At 33.2% G+C, this 26,465-nt stretch overlaps 1 protein-coding gene across 1 annotated transcript; it reads right to left on the bottom strand.

Moving 5' to 3' along the window:
- On the bottom strand, window positions 1-26,425 carry Nup98-96 (nuclear pore complex protein Nup98-96). The gene is made up of 16 exons (XM_023163677.2): window positions 26,193-26,425; window positions 24,001-24,216; window positions 20,479-20,874; window positions 20,213-20,428; window positions 19,913-20,103; window positions 17,965-18,247; window positions 17,755-17,899; window positions 17,307-17,538; window positions 16,899-17,244; window positions 16,243-16,583; window positions 14,658-15,038; window positions 14,231-14,603; window positions 13,981-14,177; window positions 9,626-9,879; window positions 5,387-5,962; window positions 1-1,254 (listed from the first exon to the last, which is right to left on the bottom strand). Exons 1-16 carry the CDS (start codon window positions 26,248-26,250, stop codon window positions 444-446), a joined length of 5,016 nt encoding a protein of 1,671 aa, XP_023019445.2. The 5' UTR covers window positions 26,251-26,425; the 3' UTR covers window positions 1-443.
- Between the last annotated feature and the right edge of the window lie 40 nt (window positions 26,426-26,465).

Below are 26,465 nucleotides of genomic sequence, written 5' to 3'. Positions count from 1 at the left end.
TAAAACAAAAGACATTTATTTGTAAAAGCTACTTCCACAAAAATACTTTTAATCATCCATCTTTTCATCAATACAAAATATTAAAAATGTTACAGAAAACAAAGAATTGAGGCATATTGTATATATAAAACAAAGATAACTCATTGCATAAATATAATAATGAATACAGTCCATCTTGAACCTAATAACTATTTTTTTAATGGATAATTATATTTCATTTTTTCAGTAATGTACGCGGTAAAGATCACCAAAATTCTTAAATATTGCCTTTAACTTTGTGAAAAAGTTTTAGCCGATGAAAAAAAAAATCGTCACCGATAATTCTAGAAACTCCTTCTAAATGATAACGTACAGTACCAAAAAAATTCATGCAAAATACAACCTAAGATATATATACACAAGAAAACAGGCACTTATTGCAATACATAATAACTTGTACAAACTTAACATCTAAAACATTCAGGTCTGTTCACCAGATTCAAGGCCTCGTTTTGCTTGTAATCTGGAGGCATAACTAACGATTCAATAAAGTCTGAATAGGATTTTTTGAATAAGCTCGAGCAAGGTTTCTCGCATAACTCTCTATATACCGAAGCACACCTTTTAGACATCTCGGCAACGCACAACTTTTGCTGATCCGTTTTGACTGGAAAACTGGCTATTCTGTCACTGATCGATTGGAGGCTCGCTTGGAGTTGCAGAATATCTTCAGCCCTGAAGGAAATGAATCTCTCCTGGAGCTCCAGAAAATCAGAAAAGAGCCCAGCCTCGTTGTTCCAGCGAGCGATTTCATCAGCTCCGTCTGCAATTGCGCTGATCAGTATTTTGATGATGTCATACTGTTCATTTATGAAAAGACAGGGTAAGAGGTGCTCTATGAGGATATCATTTGCTTTGCAGTGATCTCCGGCGTGTGCAAAGTGATTAAAGGCTTCAAAGTATCTTTGGGAAAGTAAAGTTTTGGTGCCTTTGACTGTATGTATCCATTCCGGAGGTAAATGCATCCTGTTGACTAACTCATTCTCGGCAGCCACAGTAGCCTTGTCAACGTCAGGCGACAAATTACGATCCAGAATCCCCAAGACCAAATTTTTCTTCAAATTGTTGTCCTCCAAGTGTAACAGCACGAATATTGCCCATTCCCACTCTCCCAAGGTTTCAAGCTGATTTGAGAAACTCGTACACAACTTGTTCTTTTCGGAATCTTCGATTATGCCAACATTTAAGGAGAGGAAAAGTTGAAGGAGTAACCAACTGAAAAATTAATTTTTTAAGATGAACGTGTTCTGATGATGAAATACAAAAATATGTTATATAATCCCAGTCTATAATTTACTCTTTTCAAAAGTTTTTCCCATACCTCAATGTATAATCTTGGTATAGAAGATATAATTCTTGTTGCAGATTTACGATATTGTTGGCCTCTTTGTGAAGTGATTTGTTTGCGGTATATTTATTATTCTTTTACATTTGTTTTTTTTTAATGTCTAAGTGTTTGGTTACCCACGACTATGTTTATATGTTCACAACCTAGTGTTATAGTTAGATTGTTTATTTATATGACCTGCTACAAACATTATTATAGTTAAATACACACATCGGAAAAGTCTAGCAATGTAACTTACAACAAAATTTATTAAATGGTCAAAAATACTGAGTGCGCATATAAGCAAAACTAAAAAAAATATGGCTCTTCTTTGGCACCCCGAAAAAAAATCATAATACAAAAAAAATTGGAATCAGTACAAAGTATGGCCTCCACGCTGGTTTATTACGGCCCTACATCTATCATGCATCGACAAAATGAGATTGTCAATGTCTTGTTGAGGTACATTTGTCCATTCAGCGATTAAAAGCTCTCTCAATTGAAACGTTGTGTGAATGTTCCCCATATGCTTCGTTGAATCATGTCCCACACATGCTCGATGGGATTCAGGTCCGGTGATTGTGTTGGCCATGACAATACATCAACTCCTTCGTTGGTGAGCCAGTCTGTCACTAGACGCGCGACATGTGGACGAGCATTATCGTGCATCAGGTGGAAGTTTTCACCAACAGCACCAGCAAACGGACGGAAGATAAGTAGAAGAATGGTGTCAAGGTACTGTCGAGCTGTGAGGGAGCGATTTGGAAAAACGAGATCGGTTCTGCCGCCGATCATGATTCCGCCCCATAGCATTACTGTACCACCTCTGTATGTGTGGACTTCCTGGACGTGTCTCAAACGTTCATTATTTCCAGGTCGTCTCCACAGTCTTACTCGACGAGAATCTGGATGAAATCCAAATCTGGATTCGTCTGTAAACAAAACTGTGACTCAATCATTTGCATCCCAGTTCTTGACACCACTCTAATCTTCTACCGCGATTGCCTCTTGACAAAGGTGGACATCTAAGTGGCCTTCTGTTGTGGAGATCTGCTTCATGCAGTCGATTTCTGACAGTATCACGACCAATGGTTACCTGGTGCGTCTGCTGTAACACATTAACCAACTCAGGTGCTGTGATTGTCGGTTGTCTTCTTGCGGTTAAGACCAAAAATCGGTCTTGAACTGCAGTTGTAGCGCGTCCTCGCCCTGGATGTTGTTCGGCTGGACTGCCAGTTTCACGGAAACGCCGCCACAATCGACTGATAACACTTTGTGAGACCCCCAAACGAAGAGCTACATCATTTTGTCGCATGCCACCTTGAAGAAGCCCTACAGCTCTATTCATCTCAGCCAATGGTAAGTGATGGCGTTCCATGTTAAAGCACAATATTTCCTGTTTAATTGCTGAGCAAGAACTGCATAGAATGTACAAATTCGACACTTTCAGATTATTCATTTTAGCCGAAAACCTACAGTTTGTAAAAAACTTGATAAAAGATTAGTTACCGTTTTTACAGGCTTTGTTCAACCCATAGAAATTTACAGGGTGGTCGAGTGTACCAATTTAATCGAAATTAAACGACCTTATGCATTTTTTTTATGATATTTAGTATGTTATAAAAATATCCCTAGACTTTTCCGATGTGTGTAAATCAATCCATCTGTATCACTGAGATACAGATTTTCTTTTTATTACTTTATTAACCAATGAGAAGAGAATATTTCTCATGTTACTAATAAAAACATAAGTTTAGTTCAATTTTCTTATAGAAAATTGAATATTTTGATTTTGCTCTAAGAATAACTGATTTATTTATTAATAATTTATGCACAACGCGTACATCTCACGATGCACGTAAGTGCATATATTAAAATATATGACTATCAAAGGTAATTTCGGTCAAACAATGATAGCTGTATAATGAAAGAAAATGGCACTGCCAAGATTTCTCGTGGATGGATAGTAGTGAAAAATGGGCTGTGCAACTTCTAAACGACTGACGCTCAGGTGAAATATTATCATCTTCACAGAAGGCCGACAATTTATTCGGTGGAATTTATGTGGTTACTCAACAGGGGTGTTAATCAACGGTAGCCCTGTTAATTACCCGAATCAGTCAACCCCCTTCTGTGATACCCAAAGTTCCCACTACTAGATATCGCTTTAATTAAAAAACTTCTTCACTTATTCCAGTTTTCTAGAAATATTAAACATGTTCGTTCCGTTAGGTACTCCAAATTTGTAGGAGGACAGTTTGAGTTTGATTTCAATTTCTCATTTCTTATAAATAATAATCGGGCAGAACAGAACTATCTCTCTTCAAGGAAACAAGCAGTTTATTTGGATGGTACTCTGTCAGATACAAAAATTATGTCTCATGGCATCCCTCAGGGGTCTGTTCTGGGACCTACATTATTTGTTATTTACATAAATGACATTTTTGACTATATGCTTCCCAAAACAATAATTTGCTTTGCAGACGATACGAAAATGCTAAATGAACGTTCCGATATTGACGTTATATTAAAAGTAAACCAAGAACTGGAAGAAAGGGCGGAAAAATGGTTCTCACGAAACAAGTTGAAGCTAAATAGGGATAAAACCCAAAATATTATTATATCATCAAATAATCGCTTAACAAATAACAATCATGTTGAACTTCTTGGCATAACTGTCGATGATTCACTCAAATAGGAAAATCACATTGAAATGTTGTGTAAAAAACTATCCAGCATGATTTTGAATTTTACTATTGTAATTTTAATTTAATTTTACTATTGTAAAATTCAAAATCATGCCATTGCCTTGTATTTTCATCTACCACACACTGCTTCAGATTCACAAGAATAAAAATAAATATTTTTCCCATTCAGACTACCACAATTACACTACCAGAAATGCACAAAAACTGATACAACCCCCGGTCAATCTAGAAATGTCAGTGCGTAATTCGCTGGATATCAAACTCTACAATGTTTTGCCTTCTGATCTAGTATTGTTGTGCATGAATGTATTCAAGAGGAGGGTGAAAAAATATCTTTAAAAAAACTGTTTTTATAATTTGAAAGATATATGAACTGTACATATACGGAATGATTTTAATATTTTCATGTTTTAGATGTGCTGAACCATCACAAATTTTACTGTTTTTTTTATTTATACACAACTTTGTACATTGTACCATTGCTTCCTGACTTGTCATAAATGCAATTCAAATGTAACATGATCAAATAAATCTATTTATCTATCTATCTATGTCAAAAGTTTTGACACGTACAACAAATTGCCTCATTCAATTAAATCAGCTTCAACTTTGAAAAGGTTTAAAACTGATCTACTGCATCATATTTATAACAAATATAACTGAAACATCGATGTATACCAGTGAGGGTGACACTGTTCCATGTAAGTGCAATTTGTTACCATTCATTTAAAGTAGAACTCATGTGAATGATATCTGATTTTTATTCCACAACGATTGTTTGAAATACAAACTGAGCAGAGAAAAGTATCTTCTGTATAATTCAGTGTTCATATAGAAGTATTTGTTTCGAAAGAATTTTTTTCTTTCATGTAATTCAATGTTAATATGAAAGTAGCTGTTTCAGGAGGACTTTCTTTCAGTTTGTGTCTGAAAGTTCTTTTGTATCTAGATGGAGTAGTAGAAAGCCAAAGACTTTCTTTCCCAAAAATTAATCACTCCTAAAAATATAACCCCTTCAATTCATAACTGAAGGTATTTCTAATAAGATAATAAGTCATGAATATTAAACAATTAATTGTTAGTTTAAATTTTGTTATTGTATATTAGAAATGTATCTTATTTACCAAAAAAATAAATGTTAACAATATTTGCATCAGCATCATTACAAGTTTTTTACTCAATAGGTCGTTTGTTTATTATTGACGTATAAAATGTATATCAATTAATTAATGTATATAATGTATTACATTCATGATTTAGTGTACATTTTGGTAAACTGTAATGGATCCACATGCTTCTCTCTCCTACTCACCTCAATCTGTAATCCAAACTATCATCAGTATGAGTCGTGGGATTCAAAACGGTACTTAGTCTGTGTATCCTAGTTTTGTAAAGCAGCAACATATGGTACAGGACATCAAAAGACCCTTCTTCAACGTAACCAGACCTGTAAGGTGGGTACGGCATTTCCGCATATCCTTGTTCCTCAAAAGCCTTCTTATAAAGCTCTATCGCCATTTCCACAGGAGCACTGGCAGGTGAAACGTACCAAAGGTGCATCCCGAACGCTCGTTTCCAATCGACATCGTGAAAGATATTCAGAGTTTCCTTGACAGGAATTCCACTCAACAACAAGTAAACTCTCTTCATATCTTCGCTAATATGATTGGCAATCATGGATTTGTACCAGCTCTCTATTTGTTCCTGTAGGAAAATTTTTGTCCTATTTGTTAGACTCAGTTGGGAAATTATCAATGCCAAGTTGGGGTATCTCTTATCCATTGCCAGATTCGCAGCATCGAGGATTTTGAATACGGACAGGAGATTGAATATTTCTTTCTCTGGCTGTTTGGTTGACAAGTCGTTGAAGTTCGTATTCACTTTCAACCTAAAATAATAATGTTGAAAAAAATTCAGTGTCTATAACAATAGATTGATGGATGTAGCCGTTACTACGTTACTGCAGTTTTGTCCTAGAAGGACATTTTCAAAAAAATGCAAAAACGAAATAATCGACTTGTGTTACATTGGCAAAAGTGTGCTGACTTCAAATGGGGTCTATGTTGATTTAATAATAATAATACTTTTATTGCAAAAAGATCATCACAGGACACAGCAAACGTCAGGTATAGGTTTAAAAAAAGCAAGTGTGTCTGCCTGGACATGATGAAATCATACCACAACGAAAGATATCAAATTGTTGATCTAGGAAATACCAAAAGTGAAAAAAGAAAAATATTAAGATGAGTGCCACAATGGTCAATATTGAGGCCACTTCTGTTTCTAATATACTACCAACTCTTGAAAAAGTGTTAGAAATGTCTGTATATAACCAATTAATTCAGTACTTTAATACCAATAAATTGTTTATAGGCAACCAATCAGGTTTTAGAGCTAGACACTCATGTGAAACGTCTCTACAATTTTTAATAACTGAATGGAAAAATACAATTGATAGAAATCAGTACATTGTTGCGACATTTCTCGACCTTAAAAGGGCATTTGAAACAATTGATCGAAATATTCTACTTGAAAAATTAAAATATTATGGGATATCAGGGATTGTTTTCGATTGGATTCAAAGTTACTTATTCAACAGAAGACAAAAAACTAAATTTGGAAAAGAATTGTCAGATGAACTTATAATTGAGAGTGGCATACCCCAGGGTAGTGTGTTAGGTCCATTGCTTTTTATTATTTACCTAAATGATATTAATCACATATCTGGATCACACTGTATAAATCTTTTTGCAGATGATACATTGGTTTATTGTATACATGAAAATTTGGATCAGGCAATTGTTGAAATGAATAAGTCTTTAAATAGCATTGAAACATATTTATTTATTAATAAACTGAAACTAAATGTCAATAAAACAAAAAGTATGATTTTGACATCATCTTATAAGTATGATCAAATTGTTTGGGCAAATGCTGTTATAAATATTAATAATGTTAGCATTGAAATTGTGACTGAAATAAAATATTTGGGTTTCATAATTGATAAAAATTTAAAACTAAATAGTCATGCTGATTTTATTTGTAAAAAAATATCTAAGAAACTAAAAAAGTGTCTATGTATGCTAGGTTGACTATTTTTAAAAGCCTAATACAACCTCATTTTGATTATTGTACTACATTACTTTTTCTACTTGGTAAAAATAAAATAGCGCAATTGCAAAAGCTTCAAAATCGGGGCATGCGATTAATATTGGGATGTAGCCGTTACTCAGCAATTAAATCGATGTTACAGTGTCTAAACTGGTTTTCAGTTGAAGAACGTATATTATATATGACTATGATCTTTATATTTAAGCTGCATAAAGGATTGCTACCCAATTACTTTCAAAAATTCTTATTGAGAAATAATGAAGTTCATGATTACAATACGAGAAGAAATAACAATTTTTACATTAATAAAACTAACACTAAATTTGGAATGAATAGTATATTTCATAAAGGCTTAAACGAATTTAATAAACTACCACAATTTGTAAAAGAATCTAATTCAATAAACCAATTTAAGTCATCATTAAAGAAGTATATTAGTGACAGCTCATTATGATATTTGTAATTTTTTTTTTATTTTTTAATGTGAACTAACCTAATAACCTAATAATCTATAGATATGTATGTATATTTGGTTTTCCTTGAAAGGTACTTTAAAATGTTACTATATTTAAATAGTTAAGGTCGTGAGATATTTTTGAATTTGTAATTTTTCTTTTTTTTGTATATTAGGCTTGCCTACTTAATAAATAAATACAAATATATATATCAACGACCCACCTCACGTGAGGAACTCGTCAGGCATAGACACTATATTGAATGCAGATGATGCAAACTTGGGCAAAAAAATACATAAAATAGATGATCCTCATATGATCCATACTGACATATTAGAGAAAGCTCGATCATGGTTCACACCACTTGATTCTCAATGACCAAAAAACAGAAACTCTAACTTTTGAAACAATTTGCTTAAATCGAGATAACAAAAATTCTACCAAATTTTTGGGAGTACAAATAGATTCCAACCTGAAATGGATAGACCACATAAATAATATGTGTAGTAAACTTAGTAAGACGGTTTTTGATATCAGAAGAATAAAAAAAATTGTAAATCGAAGTGCGGCACTTGCAACATATCATTCTCTATTTCATTCAGTCCTTAGGTATGGTATAATCAATTGGAATAATGCATCAAAGGTACATCTTAATAGAATATTTGCCATTCAAAAATCTGCAGTAAGAAGCATAATCTCTGCCAATTATGATGAAAAGTGTCGACCAATATTTGTAAAACTTAAAATAATGACCCTATATTCAGTTATTGTCTATGAAAATCTGCTTCTTGTTCAACAAAACTTGTTGAATGAAGTTGCTCACAAGGATATACACCAACACGATACAAGAAATAAATCAAACCTTGTTCCTACAGCTAATAGGTTGAAAAGAACAGATAATATAGGAATTAAGCTATACAATGCCTTATCTGCCGAATTTCGTAACTTGCCATTTAGAAGATTCAAAAACTTATTGAAGAAAATATTAACCAAACATCCTTTATATGAAATTGATCAATTTTTTGAAGTTATCCAAGAAGAAAGAGACACTTTTGTGGTCACCTCCCGAACTTTTACTCAACTTTGAATATATATAATACATTAGCTATGTGTTTATAATTTGTAATAGCTCATGGCTTTACATTTTAGTCAAGTCTTATAAGATTGGAATTTTATCTTGTTAACTTGTGTTTTTTTTTGTAAATCTAATTTATCTACAAGCATTTTTTAAAAACTATATTGACAAATCTTACCCTCTCAAACCTATTTTAGAAATTGTATTGACGTGTCTAAAAACTGTGTGTTTCTTGAGACTAATAAATATTATTATCATTATAGTTAAAATGTATTTACAATGTCTATAAATCAGGGGGGACGAAAAAATATTGAGGTACAGTACAATTCTTAAAATGTTAAAACAGTATTCTAATAGAATAACTTTTTTCGAGATCAATTGCCCTAACACCAAACTGATATTTCTGCACTCGACGCACGTTTCGCCAACAAAGTTAGCATCCTCAGGAGAAGAAAATTGTCAATTTTCTCGAAAAAAGTTATTCAACTTTCACGCCAAAGGTTCCAATCCCATCGTTATTGTTAGTATTCTAATACACTGACAAGAATTTAAGTATACAGCTGAATTTAAAAATCTGAGAAGCACAGTTGAAAGAGTATCTAAAACTAATACACGTTATTACATCCAACAATTAAAAGAATAATAGTGTTTCTGTTTCAAGTAACTTATGACAGAACTCCTGCACCTCTTCAGGCCTTTGATATCTTTCAGTACTTGAGGTAGTGAGGTGTATGCTTTGATTGATGTAGTAGTAATCTTTATTATAGTATATATCCCAAACTTACAAGATATAATAACTAATAATGAATGAGTATTTACTGAGATATTACATTTCAAAGTAGATTCATACATAAATTATCTATGCCTCATACAATTCAGTGAAAATTCAAAGTAATAACTTCATACTCACCACTCACTCAAAAGATGCCTGCGATTAGAAATTGTTTCTTCAGTGGGTCCCCAGAGAGCTTCCGCCAATGTCCATATACTGTGCAAGTACTGAGACTCCTTCGTATCACGTTGCGCCATCAACTTTGAGAATAAAGTTATCTGTTTTTTAAGATATGAATGATTTTTTATTATTTTGAAAGTTGGTATGCGATTGACATCCAAAGTGTAACTGCTTTCTTGTAAAACTATTTCCAGAGAGTCATTCAGGCATTCCTAAAAAATAGTAATTGAAATTTCTCCATTCAGTCAATCATTCATCATAAAATCTATAAAAAAAAACGAATTTGTTCTGTTTTAATGAGATGGTCTACTGTGGTCATTAGCTCATGTTCTGGGTAGGTTATGCTAGTAACTCCCTGAGCCACCTAGGAAATAATAATAATAATAATAATTTTATTGATATTTTTATTAATGATTTTTGTAACAAATTTCAAATTAGCCAGCAGTTAAACGAATAGTAGCATTTATGTCTCAAGTAAGAAATGACTGAACTTCTAAACTTCTTGAAGACTGTGATATTTTTAAGTTCCTGATAGTAAGCTCCTTTCTCATAATATGTTGAGTTATGGCTGGGAATAGCTAGTTCGTTACATTGTCTGGTGTTAATATGCATATTATTCGAATATTGACCACTATTTCTGGGAAACAGGTATGGATATTTTTTTACGAAACAGACAAGACCCAAGAAGTACGAGGGCACTGTCAAAATATCAAGTTTACTACAGAAGAACTCTTTACAAGAGCTTCTTTGATCCAGATTTAGGATACATCTCAGGATTCTTTTTTGATCCCTTAAGTATCGTATCACACCACAAATAGAGCTTAATCTGTTATTCAATAAATTTATATGGGTTTGCCAATTGAGGGTTGCATCCATCGTGACACCTAAGAATTTAGTGTGATCCGATATTGGAATAGACCTATTTTGGAGTTTTACATATAGAGATTCCTCGCAGTTTATTGATTTGTTAAAAATTACTAGTCCTGTTTTGGTAATATTTAATTTGAGCATATTTGCCTCTGACCATTTGACTATACTCTTTGACATGGCTGAAGCTTTGGTTGAGAGTTCTAATGCATTTGTTCCAGTGATAATGACTGATGTGTCATCTGCGAACTGGTATACACTACCAAGATTCAAAGCTTTGGGTAAGTCGTTCACATATAGAAGGAAGAGTATCGGTCCAAGGATACAGCCCTGAGGTACACCCTGGGTACCTCAGGGCTGTATCCGAGGTTTTTTTGCTATCAGCATTCTCTGTTATTTGTTTTACCGCGTTAAATATCGCCAGTTCGGTGGACATTCCTTGTCTGAAACCAAATTGGTGGGAGTTCAGAATATTATTCGAGTGTATAAATGAGACAAGCCTATTATAAATTACGCGTTCAAATATCTTACCAGGTGATGGATGTAATGATATTGGTCGGTAGTTGTTAATGTTCTTGCAACCTTTCTTGTAGACTGGAACTATTTTAGCTATTTTAAGATCATCTGGATAAGTACCAGTTGATAGGCTTTCATTGATTATGTTTGCCAAGGGTTCACATATGTACTATCTAATTATTTTCAATATTGCTGGTGGTATGCTATCCACACTGCATGAGTATTTCGGTTGCATATCATTTAATATATTGACTATTTCTGGACAATCCACCGGTCTGAGAAATATTGTAGTTTTGTTGTATGCTATGTTATCATTAACATAGCATATGTTATCATTTTCTACCTTATATTCATTGCTGAACTGGGTGAAAAATCTATTGAAACGCTTTTTTGTGATTTGATAAATATTTTCTGTATGCCTTCCTTGCCTGTTTATATCTGATAAGTATTGCTTGACATTTCGTTTTTTTATATAAGCTATGCAAATCACCAATATATTTGGATTATCTTTTTATTTCAGACGTAGCCCAGTTAGTAACATTTGTTTTGACTTTAATTTGTTTTTCAGGAAAAGCAAGGTCAAATTTGTAGTAGAGAATATCATAAAAAATTTTATATTTACAATTCACCTCTAATGAGCCATACACCATTTCCCAGGTTTCTGAGTTTAATGAATTTACAAACTGTACAATATTACTTTCACTATAGAACCGTTTCTTCGCAATGTGATTTTTTGAGGCTCAACGTCATATTCTATATCTAATATTTGACTGTAGTGATCTGAGACAGTTGATTGATTTACAAAACAATTTAAATAAAAATCAGGTAAGTTACTGAAAATATTGTCAATGAAATATCAGGGCTATTCGCAGTACTGTCAACCATAAAGCATATCAGAATCAACCCACTTTTAAGCAGATGAGTTCATGAGGTCACAGACAGAAGACCCCCATTGGGGTCTTCTGTGACTTCAGTTAGGCATTCGACTGACTTGATCACGAAAATCTTTACATGAAACTCCATAATATTAGCATACAAGAAAATGCACTCAACTGGCTGAAAACGTTTGTCTCAACACGGAAGCAATATGTCAGTATCATCAATGATAATAATGTGAGAAAGTTATATACATCCAATTATGTGGATATTATTGTAGGTGTCCCACAGGGATCAGTGTTGGGCCCTTCACTTTTTTTATTATTTGTAAATAATATGGAATCCATCTCTACACATGCTGATTTTACACATCACTGGTTATATCAGATAAAATAGATCAAAATCTACAAACCAAAGGTAATTTAATCCTGCAAAAATTAAACACCTGGTTCAAGGAAAATTCCCTACATTTGAATAATCAAAAACACGTTTGATAAGATTTTATGCTAGACAAAAAAAAATAGCCAGTTTCAACTTGAGAATTGAAGATGATGAAATTTCTCCGTGCTCTACGGTGAAGTTTTTAGGTGTACACTTGGATGAATTTCTCAGCTGGAAAACTCATTGTGGAACAGTTATATCAAAATTGAACTCCATGAATTATCTTCTGAGAAACCTTCGTAATACTTTAGACCAGAAACGGCTGATTATGCTGTATCATGCTCAAGTCGAATCGCGTCTTCGGTATGGTATTACTTTCTGGGGAGCTTCCTCTTCATGCAAAGATATTTTTGTTGCATAGAAAAAGATTATAAGATGTATAGCAGGAGTCTCAAGAAATACAAGCTGTAAAAGCATTTTTTTTTTTGAAATACTAACATTGCCATGCCTGTATATATTCGAATTATGTGTTTTTTAATATGATAACCGTAACTGTTTGATAAGAAATGAAAATGTGCATTCTATTGATATCAGCTGCAAGCAAGACAGACTTTCATATGCCATATTGTAAAAATGCACTGACTTACAATGGGGAATGTTCCCCAATTTTAGTTATCACAGCAAATGCAAGTTTGAACAAAATAAAGTTGAGTTTAATTCATGAGTTTTTCAAATTCACTTCGAAAAGTATTCAAATTGATGTTTCAAATGTTGTGTTTTAATTTTTAAAGGGATTTGTTTCTAATTCACATATTGGCGCCTATATCAAGTTGAAATAATTTATACATACCTAGATATTCTACTTTAAAAAAGGAAAAGTATCTTTATAAATCAGCAATTAAGGCAAAATATAAATTATAGTTCAATACCACCTCCACAAGCCGCATAAACAACAGTTGTTTTGTTATTTATTTATATAGAGGAAGATAGGTTAGGTGCACAAAATGTCATATGTCACAGAATGACTCGGAACATAAGTAAACAGAACAGCACGCCTCTGAAATATGTCATCTTTGTTTGTCTCATACAGGTAACAGATTCATTGTCCTTTATTAGCTATAACCAATGTTGCCAAATGGTGAAATAGAAACGAATCCGTTTAAATGTTGAATGCATTATTTCATTCCTATTTTTTTAAAATTTAAATAATTTTTTAAAGGAAAAGGTTGAAATGATGAGTAAATGCGTTGTTTTAGAGCTCTTTTATGAAAATTACTTGATTTTCGTCAGGAGGAACATTCCCCATTCCCCCAATGTAATAGGGCACCGATTACTTAATCTGCAACCTCTTGAACTGAAAAACTCTAGTTCTATCCACAGCTTCAAAATTACACTTAAGTCTTTCCTACTAGAGAAAACCTATTACTCCCTTCAGAAAATGATTGAATAATGAAATGAAAATTTCAATGAATGTACTCTTTGAACATATCGTAAAGTAGAAATTACTTCAGTACTACAGAAGGTCGAAATGAGTGAATGCTATAGAGACACAGAAAGCGATTTCCTCTTAGTAGTTCAGTGTCGAAGCTAGTAAGAGATTACCACGGTCAAAGATCCTTGTTCCTTTTAATAAAATAATAGACATGAAAACAAGATAATTTCAAAACACTTACCTTCAATGGGTCAAAGTTTTTTTGTGAACCACATACAATGGTATTCAAAGCTAACAGCCCATTAATTTCTCCAATTTTGTTATTCAAACCAAGAAGGTTGAAGCCTTTGCTCCACCCGACTTTGAAAGATTTCCCTTTGAACATACCAAAATCTAAATAACACCTGCTTTGAATGATCTGGCTCGGAATTTCGCAAGCTAAAATTTTTTTTTATTAAACGACTAAAATATAAAAATCTCACTTGACTCACCTCCAAAATTATAAACCTGTTCTACTTTCGGTCTCAGAAGAATTTTCTTCTTTGGAAGTACCTCTTCACGAAGCACAGGAAGTCTAGGTATGTCTTCGGGAATATCCAAGAACTGTCTGATGATGGAAATGTGACTTCCACCACCATCCGAAAATCTGTCATCATCTGCGAACAGGGTCGACTTCATAACTTGAATGTTTTTACTGGTCTGGAATGGATCGTAAGCTAAGTGCATGGGGATATCTGTCGGAATAGTGCAATAGTCCTCTTCTGAAATATCATCAACGTACATAGACTGATGAATTATATCATCTTCACCTTGAAAATGATCTTCTTCAACACATGCATCTTTATTTCCTCCAAGTGTTGCCACCTGTAAAAATCTAACTGTAGTTCATAACCCTACATTTCAAATAAACCTTCTTACCTGCATTTCCTTGCCTGTCTCTACGTTCTTCAATGCTTCAGCCTTGGCGAGTTCTTCGACAGATTTAGGACCCAGCAAATTCAACTCCGGCTTTTTAGCTTCCTCTAATTTTTTCTTAGCGACCTCCTTGCCGTTTACCTGAACAGTTTCTTCATCGCTTTCGTCGAACCCATATCTTGAGAAATGATCAACTTTGAAAACCCACGATCCAGTCTCTGGTCGATAATCAACGAATTTTGCGTCTTTGTTCACCGTTATTTTTCTCAATTTTTCGGCGAAGTTCATTTGCAGCAATTCTAATACATCTTTTATTAGTACATTCGTTCCTGGTCTTCTTGGAAAGACGTTATCTAAAGTGACCTGGGCTTTACGATTTAGTCCCTGAAACAAATAAATCCAATTAATGAAATTCTTTCAACAAGAGATGAAAGACACTGAAAATCATAGACAGTAGGAGCACACACATAGTGAACTGTCAATATGAATTCAAAAATTCTATCCTTAAATCAACAATGTGTTCACACTTATTGATTTTATCAAAAACACATTTTATATAGATCGTTCATCAAATAGGTGTCAGTCAAACTGTTCATGACTTTGACATTCAATAAGAAAATTTTGATTTTTCTTCAATACTCCAAAAACCTTGCCTCCAAAATATAGGAAATTTCTATGGGTAGTATGTATAGTCCCTTTCAAAAGATGTAAATAACAAATAAACACAATTTGAACGTAAGTTCACATGTCCTGGCAATAAAATAAGATATATCCCAGCATAAAATATAATTTAAAGTATAGGTGTCAATATAAACAACAAAAAAAAAAACACACATATTAAATCACAGCAAAGTTCCATTGTAATATTCATCAAGATTGTAGTACGCTTTAGTTGCAAGGGCATCTTTAACAAGATTTCTGAACTTTTTATAGCTTTTTTCCTTCCTAATTTTGTAGGTATGTGATTATACAGCTTTTTACTTTCATAAATTAAAGAATCCTTTGTTTGGTTCGTTTTTAGAACAGGAAGATGTATTTTATTTTCAGTTACTCGCCGGGTTATGTAATTTGTATGTTCCGGAGTTCCATCCATATTATGTTTTTTGTAAATCAGGCAAGCAAACAGTTTCAAGTATGAAATTACAAGTAACAGTGAGCATTTTTTCTCTCAAAAATAATGGTCTGCATGACTCACACGCTCCCAAACATACATAGATACAGGTGAAGTTAATGAAAGCGTGTTAATAAAAAAATGGGGGTATTTTTTCATTTATTGCCGAAAGGAATTCTAAAATGTGAAATCGTTTACAAGGCAGATTAGAGAGGAGGATGTAAGTCATTTTCAACGTGTATTAACTTGTTTTCTATGTTATTATCACATGGAAATATTATTATTATCAATATCAATGATCGCTGTGGTTATCCCAAAGGTGAAATTTATACTTTGCCAAACACAGTGCATTGTTGAATTCACTGACATAGCCAGGGTGGGACCAGGGTTAAAAAAGTCTCTCTCGAGACACAGCTAAGTCATCATTACTGAATAAATTATTTTTCAATCACAAATTTGGAACAGAAATACACTCACCTCTCCAACTGGTGGTTTCTTAGCCTCATCAGGATACACATTAATTTCCCTATATCTGAAGTGCAAAAGTTCATCTATATTCAAGCCTGCTACGTCCATCTCGTCGGGGAAATAAACGTTACCGTACCCTTTCCTACCAATGGTAAAACCTTTAACAATACATTTACCACTTTCGTCAGTATATTTAACTAGGTCTTCAAGGCTGGGTAGGGTGTAATACTCGGGTCTGGTGCAAATGATGCCATGAGCATATGACTTTGGCGTTTGCACTTCCAATTCACCGACAGGTTCTTCTTCTATTTCAATTTCAGGCACTGGAGAACTACCATTATCCTCAGTTACTGAAAGAGGAGTTATTAGTCAACGTATAAGACAAAAAAAAAATGAATAGCACACTACTGAACTTCAAACGGCGCAGTGGGTATGATGGAATATTTTTACATCACTTTCCCAATTATTTAAGTACATGCCTAACTTCCCACCATTATTCCACATCATTTTCATGACTGAACTATTAGCAATTACATAAATATAAAATATAACAAAATATTTTGAAATGTGAACAATCCAGTCATAGATATTTGGAATTTGATGGAATTATTTAAAACTTCAACACTTTTGAAACAACATATTGGTAAATAGAAACAGGTACTTACTTGAGACACTGTTTATTTCAGAATTATTGAGGGTAAAGGTCTGCGAGATAATCTGGCTATTCTGATTACCATTTATCGTATTATCAAATTGTAACCTCAGAGGATTTGGTCGCACAGCATTGGGAATAACAGGTTCATTTTTATTCTCTACTCTGTCAGTAGTCCTAGGTTCTACAGAAGAATTGATGTAACTCAAAATATCTCCTTTCTCTATTACTGGAGAACGAGTATCATCGGAAGGAGTTGGACGATTTCTCAGCACTAATCGTCTACAATTAGTTTTGTAGTAATCAGGAGAAGTGATACTCATATTCGACTTAGTGGCGATTCCATCAAACAAAGTATCCTGCAATGAACAATATAACTGAATAATCAAACAATGAAATTCGACAGTAAAGAAAAACTTACCTTCACAGTTCTTATCGGAACGATCTTCAATTTTAATCCACTGGTGGTATCTACCTTTTTGGAGGCGTCCAACAACGACTTCAGTTCTTTAGGATCGGTTGTCGAGACCAAATGATTGTATGACTTCAACTTTGGTTCTAAACCTGCCAAATGTGGAGCATCCCCAAAGGGATCTGTAGTGAGGAGCGCCAAATTGGACGTAACATTGTTTTGCTCAGGCGGTGGAAACATTCTGAAATACACGAATGCGATTTATCTCTACTTGAATGGTATTGAAAAAATTCAAAGATCACTCTAAATATAATTAGATGGATGATACAGATTATTCAAATATTGTGCTCACAGAAAATTTAGATATTGAAAAAAACAATCACTGTCAAGTGAAAGCTGCAGAGAGATAGAGAAAAATGATCAGCCTCCATCATTTGGAAATTCATGTTTTACTTACGACTGCTGAGGTTGCTGTTGAGGAACACCGAATCCAGAAACGCCCATCACTGTGTTATTTGAGGCTCCAAACAATCCAGTACTGCCGGTGTTGTTTCCGAACAATCCGCCAGGTTTATTAGTTGTATTGCCAAATAGAGAGCCGCCTGAAAAATATGTTAAATGTCATTCAAAATATCTGTAACATCGTCCTTGCTTTCTTAAAACTCACCTCCCAACGTGGTTCCGAATCCCGTATTCGGTGTGGTTCCAAAGGCAGGCGTGGTTGTTTTAGCAAACGAATTAGCAAATGGAGAAGTAGTCGCTCCAAAAGCGTTATTTGTCTGCCCAAATCCTGTATTTGTTGTAGGTTGACCAAACAGTGGTTTGCTTGGTTGACTGAAGAGACTGGGTTGTGTTGAAGCTGGCGTGGAAAAAGAAAATCCTGTATTCGGCGTTGCTCCAAATCCTGTTGTTGGCTGAGCTGGTTTTCCAAACAAAGTTCCTGCTGTGTTCTGCGTAAAAATTATTAATTGAAATTGTTTATTGAAATAGGAAACTTAATATACATATAAAAAAAATTGTTTACAAATCATACTTGAATTATAAAATAAAATAGAACTCACATATACAAGTAAATTGCTTGATATGATTTATCCCTCTATAAACAGAGATTATTCTTGGTTACCATAATAAATACAAACATGAATAAATATACATCTAACAACAAAAAGCAAATAAATAAATGAAACAAACAAATATTTGCTATAAGTATAATAATAATAATAATCTTTATTAATCCCAAGAAACAAGAATGTTTATAACTGGGATAAAATTTAAAATAATGATTAAATAAATTATTTCAATATTAAATATCAGTTACATATACAGCACATAAATACAAACACAAATATACATATATATCATATGTCATACATTTAAGTCATTTCTAGATGTAACACATACCTTTTTTTTTTCATTTCTACCATTCTAGTTGATTTGTATATTATTAGGATATCCTATTTAAATAAAGATCTATCTATCTATCTATCTATATACATACATATTTACATATACACACACATACATATATAAATATATACATTTTTGAATAATAAAGGTAATTAAAAAAAATGTTATATGGAGATTAGAATTTCAATTAGACGAAAAAAGCAGAAACTTTTTCAATTCTGATTTGAATTTTTTTTTTGTTCATTTTTAGTTTCTCTGGAAGATTATTACATATTTTGACTAAATGAAATATTGATTTCTCCCCAAATTTTGAGCATTATGATTCAACTAGTAGTTTTTTTGCTCATCTTGTATTAGTCATGGAATTCCAAATTCGAATGTTTGTGATTTTTTTTAACAAAATGAATGAAACAAAACAAATTTTCAATTGAAAAATAGACTGAATATCTAAAAGATCAGGTGGTATATATAAATTTGACGTATGTTCAAGATATGGTAATTTGAATATACATTTTATTATTTTATTTTGCAGTCTCTTGAGAGGATTTATTATTGATAAATTAGCTGTTCCCCAAATTGAAATTAAATATTGCAGATTTAAATATACCAAACAGAAATATATACATTTGAGATATTTTAATCGAATAAAATTTCTAATCCTAAATAATATTCCTAAAATTGGTATGCAATAGTTGTGTTACAGTAATAATTCAAAGTGCTAACACTGTTACAAATAGATAATATTTAGTATTTTGGTTTTATTTATATTCAATCAAAGCATTCTTGAATTTTCTCACCAAACAAGACTGCTTGACCTTCATTGGAAACATATATTAAATTCTAGCAAACCACGATGAAAAGTTGAGTTCATAAATTTCAAATAATGTGTACGAGAAACATATATTAATGTATGTAATGAACTGGTTGATGCCTAATTATGATAGGAGTGAGTCTGTTGCATTCAAAATAATCTCTATTTTGCAACTTCTGCAAGGATTCTATAGTATTACTGTTTAATAATGATAATAAGCTGGACCAGTATTCAAAGTGAGGTTGTATTATTGTATTATACATGTTTGGAAGCTACTGACATGGGTGAAGAAGAATAGTTTTTTTTTGCTATTTTACTGTGTATTTGAAGTGATCATTGAAGTTCAATATGTTATCAATCTCAATGGGCTGATCATAAATTCTAATTCAACACTCACCTGTGTTGTATTTGTCTGTCCAAAGAGCCCAGTTCCGAAGGTAGGTGCTTGAGTAGTTGCGGTGTTCGTTCCAAAAATCGAACCAGAGCTACTACCGAAAGGTTTAGCTTGAGTTGCACCAAAAGGATTAGCAGTTTGAGTGCTGCCGAAACCGAAATTCAGAGATGGTGTACTTGTTGTTGCCCCAAAACCTGAAAGTGTGTAACTAAGTTTCAGATTTTCAGAAATTTACATGATAAATAAAATGATTTACTGCCTAAGATATCTAATAATTAATAATCTCATGCATAAAACAGTTACCTGTTGCAGGTTTCCCAAATAGTCCACCGGTTTGTTGCTGCTGTGTACCCAGACCAAACCCGGTGTTTTGTCCAAAGGTTGTGGTGGTTTGTCCGAAGCCTGTGGTTTGTCCAAAAGCGGATTTTGAAGCGTCCGGTTGACCAAACAGTGTCGGCGCTGAAGATACAGTAGTTCCAAAAGGTGTCGTTGTTCCGAACCCTGATTGCTGTTGGGGGCCTACAAATTATCTCAATAAGACATAAGCTCATTGTTCAAAACACACTTACCTTTTCTATTAGCAGCATAATCTTCGAACCTCAATTCCTCGAAGGACTTATTCTCGTATTCCTTCATGCACGTGATACTGTGATGTTTGGTATTGATGCTTTGGGCCACTCCACCTTTCATCATTGTGTCAGTACCGGTGACGGGATTGAACTTGACAACAGTACCAGTTGATTGTTGACCGCCAAAAGCGGTAGAACCGCCAAACAGGCTACCTGCAGCTGGTTGAAACATGCTTGTAGTTTGTTGGGGCTGTGCTTGTTGACCAAAGAGGGTAGGTTGCGTGGTTTGCGCTCCAAAACCGAAACCAGTTGGCTTATTCTGTTGTCCAAAAGCTGTTGTTGAGGTATTGAACAACCCACCGGTAGCCGGCTGCTGCTGTCCAAAAAGGTTCGACCCTACGAACAATTCAAATGTAGAAATATGTAAATGAATATTCTGAATCAGTATGTATGGTGCTCAAAGCACCATACCACGAGGAAAAAAGAAGACATAATAATAATAATTATCTTTATTGGTTTCAACGACCTAAAAGGTATAAAACAAGTCAAAAGAAATTTGAACATAGATTAGGCAAACAATACATGTACTTTAAAATGCTATAAGGAGCAAAGAGAGTTCACTACGAAGATAAGAACTCGTCCATAGTATAATACGAGTTATCCAGTAAGTATGTTTTCAGCGTTTTTCTGAATCTGAAGTAAGATACCTCCTGATCGATTTTTGTCAATAAGTGGTCTAATTCCATTGGAAATAGGGCCATACAGGCATATATTTAACTGATTTTGTAAACATGATGAGTGAATCTTGTTGCATAATTATGGATGTCATTATGACAGGGAATTTTGTTTCTGTTTTTATGTATATAACAGGAAACTTCCATATATATATATATATATATATATATATATATATATATATATATATATATATATATATATATATATATATATATATATATATATATATATATATATATGCAGAAAAGTGGGAGTATACGACATGCCCCATAACAAAATTCCATTTGATAGTCGGGATTGTATTTCCGCAAAATAATAACTTCTAAGAACATTTATATTAATTACTCTCTGAAGACATTTGATCTGGTAAAGCCCACTATTCAATTTTTTTATTGTTTCACTTATGTGAGATTCCCAATCAAGTGTATCACTCATAGTTACACTTAGAAATTTAATGGTGTGGCACTCCTCTAGAGTGTGTCTGTGTCTTGCTAGCATTGATATAAATACCATTAATGGAGAACCATACAATAATTTTTTCCATGGGATCATTGCAAGCTTGTTGATTGAGATCGTGAGATTTTTGTGATACTAATATGGAGAGATCATCAGCATATAATGTTAATTTAAAATGTGAGAGGTATTTCACAATGTCTGCTATGTAGATTGAAAATAGAGCTGGAGCAAGAACACTTCCCTGAGGAACTCCAACTTTCACAGGTGCAAGATGTGAGTGGTGAATTGTGTTTCGACCGCTATTTTTGAGAAAAGATTCGAACCAGCTTAAAGCAGATCCCCTGATACCATAAGACCAAAGCTTGTCAAGTAGTCGATCGTGTGGAACACAAGCAAAGGCTTTACTTAAGTCACAATATATGCCTATAGGGCTCTTTTTTTTTCTAATTCATAATTCGTAAATGTAGATTTAGATTTTCTGAATCTATGCTGTTCTTCTGGGATAATTCTGAACCTTGCAACATTGGTTATTCGAGCTGGGTAGCCATGGTTCAATGGAGAGAATAACTCTAAACATTTCAGAATTTCATAAACTACACCTCACGATTTGATCTCCACAAACTTTATTTCATCATTTCTCTTGAACCAGAAGCTCTCAAAATATCTTTTTTTCCTCCGGCAAATGAAACTTTGTTAGTATAGAATCTCTTCTCTCAGCTTATCATGCATTTTTTCATTCTCGTGCTAGCTACGGAACTCTACTTTGGGGCAACTCCTCCAAAAGTTTTCAAAAATGTGCAATTAGAATTATATCAAATGCAGGTTTCCGAGATTCAGGCAGGCCATTTTTTCAGAAGATTATCTAATAAAACAAAGTTTTAATAGTATGGAGGAATATGTTGCCACAACCTCAGTTCTTATACTTTTATAATATCATGAACATTCTGTTTACTTTCCTTGTGAAATTGTATAGCAGTTTTTGTAAAATCCTAATACAATACAGTAAACTGTATAAATTAGTTTTAAATTGTATGTATATTTCATTCAATTACTTTTCTGATATTTTATTCAATAATTTTTCTGTATATTTCAACTGCTATTGTCTATTTTATATATATTGCTGTTCATCTACATTCTGTACCACAGACTTGCTACTAATGTATCTTTATATACCGTAGTCAATAAGCATCTATATATCTATATATCTACCTCCTCAGGGTTCTATATCAGGTCCACTCTTATATATAATATATGTAAATGATTTTTATAGTGATCAGTTCGTTATGTATGCTGATGACACATCTTTATTGATAACTCAGGAAAATATGAAAGCCACAGTTAATAAACAATCTAATGAAATAAAAAGAACCCAAAAGTGGTTCTCAGACAATGGTCTCTTGTTAAATGAAAGAAAAACTGTGCTTTTACGATTTAATCATTCAAGAACCACTCCAGATCACAGTTTACTAGTAACGTCAATTAATGGATCAATTCAACAACAAGGAGACAAAATTTTTGGGTTTGAAGATAACAGAAAATCTCAAATGGAACAAGCATATTGATACGATTTGTAAAAGATATCCTCAATATTTTTGGGAAAGAAAGTTTTTGGCTTTCTACTACTCCATCTTGATACAAAAAACAAGGATGAGAGAATCTTCCAAGGAAAGGAAGGAAGTAATCAATTTGAAAATAAGTAACTCTATACGTGGATGTGTAGATCATGCAAAGAAGTAACTTTCAGACACAAACTGAAAGAAAGTCCTCCTGAAACAGCTACTTTCATATGAACATTGAATTACACGAAAAAAAAAAAAATCTTTCGAAACAAATACTTCTATATGAACACTGAATTATACAGAAGATACTTTTCTCTACTCAGTTTGTATTTCAAACATTCGTTGTGGAATAAAAATCAGATATCATTCACATGAGTTCTACTTTGAATGAATGGTAATAAATTGCACTTACATGGAACACTGTCACCCTCACTGGTATACACTGATGTTTCACCTTAAGACACTTGCCCCAAGGCTCTTCAGTACCAAATTGGATAACATTATAGAAAATACACACAGTTCATTCATGAATTACGATTTATGTGTCCAACATTTTAGGCCGATTTTAATAATGATGCTGTTGCATGAATAGCAGATTATTTTAGGTTTTGACTATTATATATTATATTATCTATGTAAATTGTATTTTGTGCCTCCAAGTGCACGGAATTTGTATTTTTAATTTTGTATTTGTATACGTTTTGACATACACAATGTCATCTATAGATGATCCAACTGAATAAATATTATTATTATTATCTATACTTACCAAACCCTGTCTGTGCAGCAGGCTGAGATCCAAATGATGTATTGGCATTTTGGAAGAGATTTGTAGGTTGAGCTTGGGTGGAGGGAAATAAAGAATTTGTTGCTGGTTGTCCAAAAGTGGAGGTGGAGGGACTTCCAAATCCACCCGTTGCAGGTTTTCCAAATAGCTGACTCTGACCAAAAGGATTTGCGTTGGCAGGTGTAGCGGTACCAAAGCCTGAGAAAATAAAATTGTGTTGAAATAAAGTAAAGTGTACCCAGAAGGTTCAGGGCGAAGTCTCGGAGATCTGGGAAAACGTTTAGAAAATCCGAGGCGAGAGAAGAATCTAATAAAGGTAAGCATTTCATCAGAAAATATCCCCAATCTGATTAAAAAAAACACATATTAAAGAATATATTTTGAATTTTTCGATATTCACTATCTGAATTTTATTTAATTCATATCAGATTCCTCTATTTACAACGTTTGTTCAGAATATTGTGATTTTTTTCAATGTCGGTGCCACTAAATTATGATAAAGTTTTCAGCTGCATCCATTATTTACTTTGTCTAAGCCGCTAATGAAGAGTAACAAAGTGTGTGAAATGTTAACAAATACCTATTGCGAGTCTGCTATAAGCACATATATCAAAAAGCATTTGCAAGATGATCTTTCTGGGAAAAATGGCATAAATATCTAGTTGATGAAAAGCAATGCCCGCCGTGGTATTAGCCAGGGCAGTATTTTTCCAAAAAGATTTGTTCGAAACTTAACTTCAAACTTCATTTGTTATATTGGTTTCTTTCATTTTTGATTGTGCTCTGTTTGTATGAATTTTATTTTGTTGGAATATGTAAGTTGAACAGGCAAATGTCAACAGAACTTCTAAAGTACAGAGGAATATTTTCGAAATATTTCATGTTCTCACATGATAAAACACCTGTAAGAAAATCCTGCAGAATTAGTACATTGTGCAATATTATAATTATATGTCGCAACATTATTTTAACCATGTTCAATGTGGGGTAGTATTGTGCAATATATTTTTTGTATTTTGGAAAATAATGGAGGATACATATTTTATAATGATTAAGACTTCGCTGAAAATACCTGACCAACTGATTAACGAAAAAACAGATTTTAAACAGATTTTTTAAAAGAATACTAGATACAAACACAATGATAATAAAAGAGTTATTATCGCCTCTGTTTTGAAAATGATAAAACAGCAGAGCACATACTTTGTGACTGCCCCGCTGGACACCGAATCAGAATTTTAGGGTTCGGCAGAGCCGTACTCTTACCATCTGAGTATTTTTTCTGAGTACCTTAGAGTTTTATGGAGAACACTCAACCGATGGTCACATAAGAAGTAGAATCCATTTATGACATCTGACATAACATAATAACTTTGAAAGCAAGTTACTCACAAAGAACGAGCGAGAGATGTAGCCTCTTAAATTACTTCTCATGAAGAATGAGTGTGTAATGTAACTCTAACAAAATAAAAATGTGCCCTAGTGAGGTATTGAAAGAAAAACTGCTAATAAAAAGTTGCAAGATAGAAGAAGCTTACTTGACCTATGAATCATAATAATTAATGTTTTCCATTTGTTATTGCTAAAAATTTACAGCTTGTGAAACAATGTTACCACTGAAAATCACTGATCTAAGTGCCTAGGACTTGTGCTTTGAAACAGATGCATTAAATCCACATTCACTAGTCTTTACTGGTGTGTGCAAACTAGCAGAGGGTAGAAGATTGTTCAAACAAATATCATGGAAAGATGGGGACTCTCATAGTAAAAATGCCTTTACTACCTTGTTTTTAAAGTATTCTATTCTATCTATTTTACAAAATTGGTAACTATTTTCATGGGAGGGCCTGAAAAGTAAACCCAAGTTTGGCCTCTCAATTACCTAGTACTTTATACGTCATTTTGAACTGATAAGAATGATAAATACAGGAGATTTTCTGTTTGCAAATACTGTTCATATGTTGTTGAGTGAAAATGTACCAATGTACCAAAAATATCTGAATGAAGAACTCGATTACAAATACATTCCATCCATTATTTCAATTAATACATTGTTTTGTACAACATTAAAATTCCACTATTACTGAAGTTTTTCATGAAATAATTATGAGTTAATCTAGAAAAATGAGTTTTTTTTAAAGTCATGTATCTATATTGAAATGATTGAAACTTACCAAAGGAAGTACTGGGAGACGCAGTTCCAAATGCTGGTTTGTTCAAGTTTCCAAACATTGAAAATTTTTAATATCAAAATCGGTTCACAAATAAAACTTCGCCTGTTAAATATATCGGCGAGTTATGGTATTTTCTCTCAATTATTTCAGGCCGCAAAGCCAATAATTTTAGAATATATCTCGATAAGAGTCACAACGATATTGTTGTTCATAGATGTCAAATTAAAATATAAAATATTGCGAATGTCAGTTGTCAATACAGAATTTGTCACA

This window comes from Leptinotarsa decemlineata, unplaced genomic scaffold (assembly GCF_025532065.1).
Source record: "Leptinotarsa decemlineata unplaced genomic scaffold, Ldec_3_MD MMD2_P_RNA_scaffold_1, whole genome shotgun sequence".
Taxonomy (NCBI): domain Eukaryota; kingdom Metazoa; phylum Arthropoda; class Insecta; order Coleoptera; family Chrysomelidae; genus Leptinotarsa; species Leptinotarsa decemlineata.
Note: the sequence above shows the minus strand (reverse complement) of the source record. Positions and strands in the feature narration are given on the sequence as shown.